We start from the raw sequence: 1,465 nt of genomic DNA on the forward strand, positions 1-1,465 counted from the left end.
ATCGGTGACAAAGGGCAGCCTTGGCAGAGTCCAACTCTCACCGGAAACGAGCCCGACGTACTGCCGGCAATGCAGACCAGACTCTGACACCGGTCGTACAAGGACCTGACAGCCTGTATCAAATGGCCCGGTACCCCATACTCCCAGAGAACCCTCCGCAAGGCCCCCCTTGGGACACGGTCGAACGCCTTCTCCAAGTCCAAGTCCGTTTTTTGTGAAACCCAGACACATCTTTGACAAAACCACATTTGAACACCAAGAAAATCTGTCTCCTWGGAGGAAAAATCTAACAAACCAACGAAGGGTTCAAGATGTTTTCTCAGAACTGTAAAGATTGTTTTTGTTAATCTTTCAGGAGAACATTATATCCCCCATGGAGGATTCACCTATACCAGACATTTCAGGAAAGGATGGTAACGATGGAGCAGGGACGTCTCCTCGAAGCCAAGGGAAGGCTTTCAGGTGTGCTTTTATGTTTCCTGCATCTTACTGACGTAGACAGGCTTCCAGCTGAGCTCAGGACTCTGCTGTAGGTTATAAAATGCCAMGTTTGGAATTAATTTACTTTTATTTTTTTACAAAAAGTACAAAGTGTGATCCTAAATGTACAACTGGTTTGTTGAGGCTTCTGTGTTATTGTGAGTTTGTTGCTGAGCAGATCATGTAAGACCTTAAAAAGCCCAACATATTTATTTTTTCTATGATATATCAACTTTTGCTTTTCAGACATTTGTTTAAAACAGATTTTTATTTYTCACATGAAGTCTGTCAGGATAATAACCAGATCAGTTCTAATTGTTTGGTCAGTTTTATCAATACCCCGTTTTCAAATTTGAAAGAACAGAAAGCAGGGAGTATTTGGGTTTTAGTGGTGACGGTGTAGATGTGATTCATCACAGAAAAGAATGAAAACAAAAACTAAAATGTTTTTTTTTCTGAAAATTCTCACAAGGTTTCTTGAAAGCTTCCACACTCTCACTAGTTTTAGATCAGGGTGGCAGAGCTCAAACCAGAGCAAGTCCACGTCCAGAGGAGGTGAAGCTCGATTTATTAGAAAGGGAAAAAAAATATAAGTTGTGCAAAAAAAAGTCAGAAAATTTTGAGGAGTGGCTGTTTTTACATGAACATTTCAAATTTCTGTCCAATTCCCTAAAACCCTTAAATGTTGTTTATTTAAAACAACAGCAGTTGACCAAAGTGCTTCGCAATTTACACCAACTATTAACATAAAATAAAGATTAAAACAATACAAAGATAAAAATAGAACACAGAGACATTCACAGCAAACAGAAAACAAGTTGAGTAAAGCATCAGAGAAATAAGAACTCAAGCTGTTTTAAGAAAACAGACGTGTTTATAGGGTTGGGCATAATCGTATCGTTTGTGATTAATCGTCAGAAAAACATTAATCGATTAATTTTTGGCACTTGACAATTAATACGATTAATGCCAACAGGTAGAATCC

At 38.7% G+C, this 1,465-nt stretch overlaps 1 protein-coding gene across 1 annotated transcript in view; it reads left to right on the forward strand.

The window, feature by feature from the left end:
* Positions 1-1,465, forward strand: part of tada3l (transcriptional adaptor 3 (NGG1 homolog, yeast)-like) — a 13,460-nt gene that overhangs the window by 4,153 nt on the left and 7,842 nt on the right. The window contains exon 7 of the mRNA XM_014019316.1: positions 356-462. Coding sequence (XP_013874770.1) covers positions 356-462 — 107 coding nt within the window. The remainder of the gene's footprint in view (positions 1-355; positions 463-1,465) is intronic.

This window comes from Austrofundulus limnaeus, unplaced genomic scaffold (assembly GCF_001266775.1).
Source record: "Austrofundulus limnaeus strain Quisiro unplaced genomic scaffold, Austrofundulus_limnaeus-1.0 Scaffold216, whole genome shotgun sequence".
NCBI classification, from domain to species: Eukaryota; Metazoa; Chordata; class Actinopteri; order Cyprinodontiformes; family Rivulidae; genus Austrofundulus; species Austrofundulus limnaeus.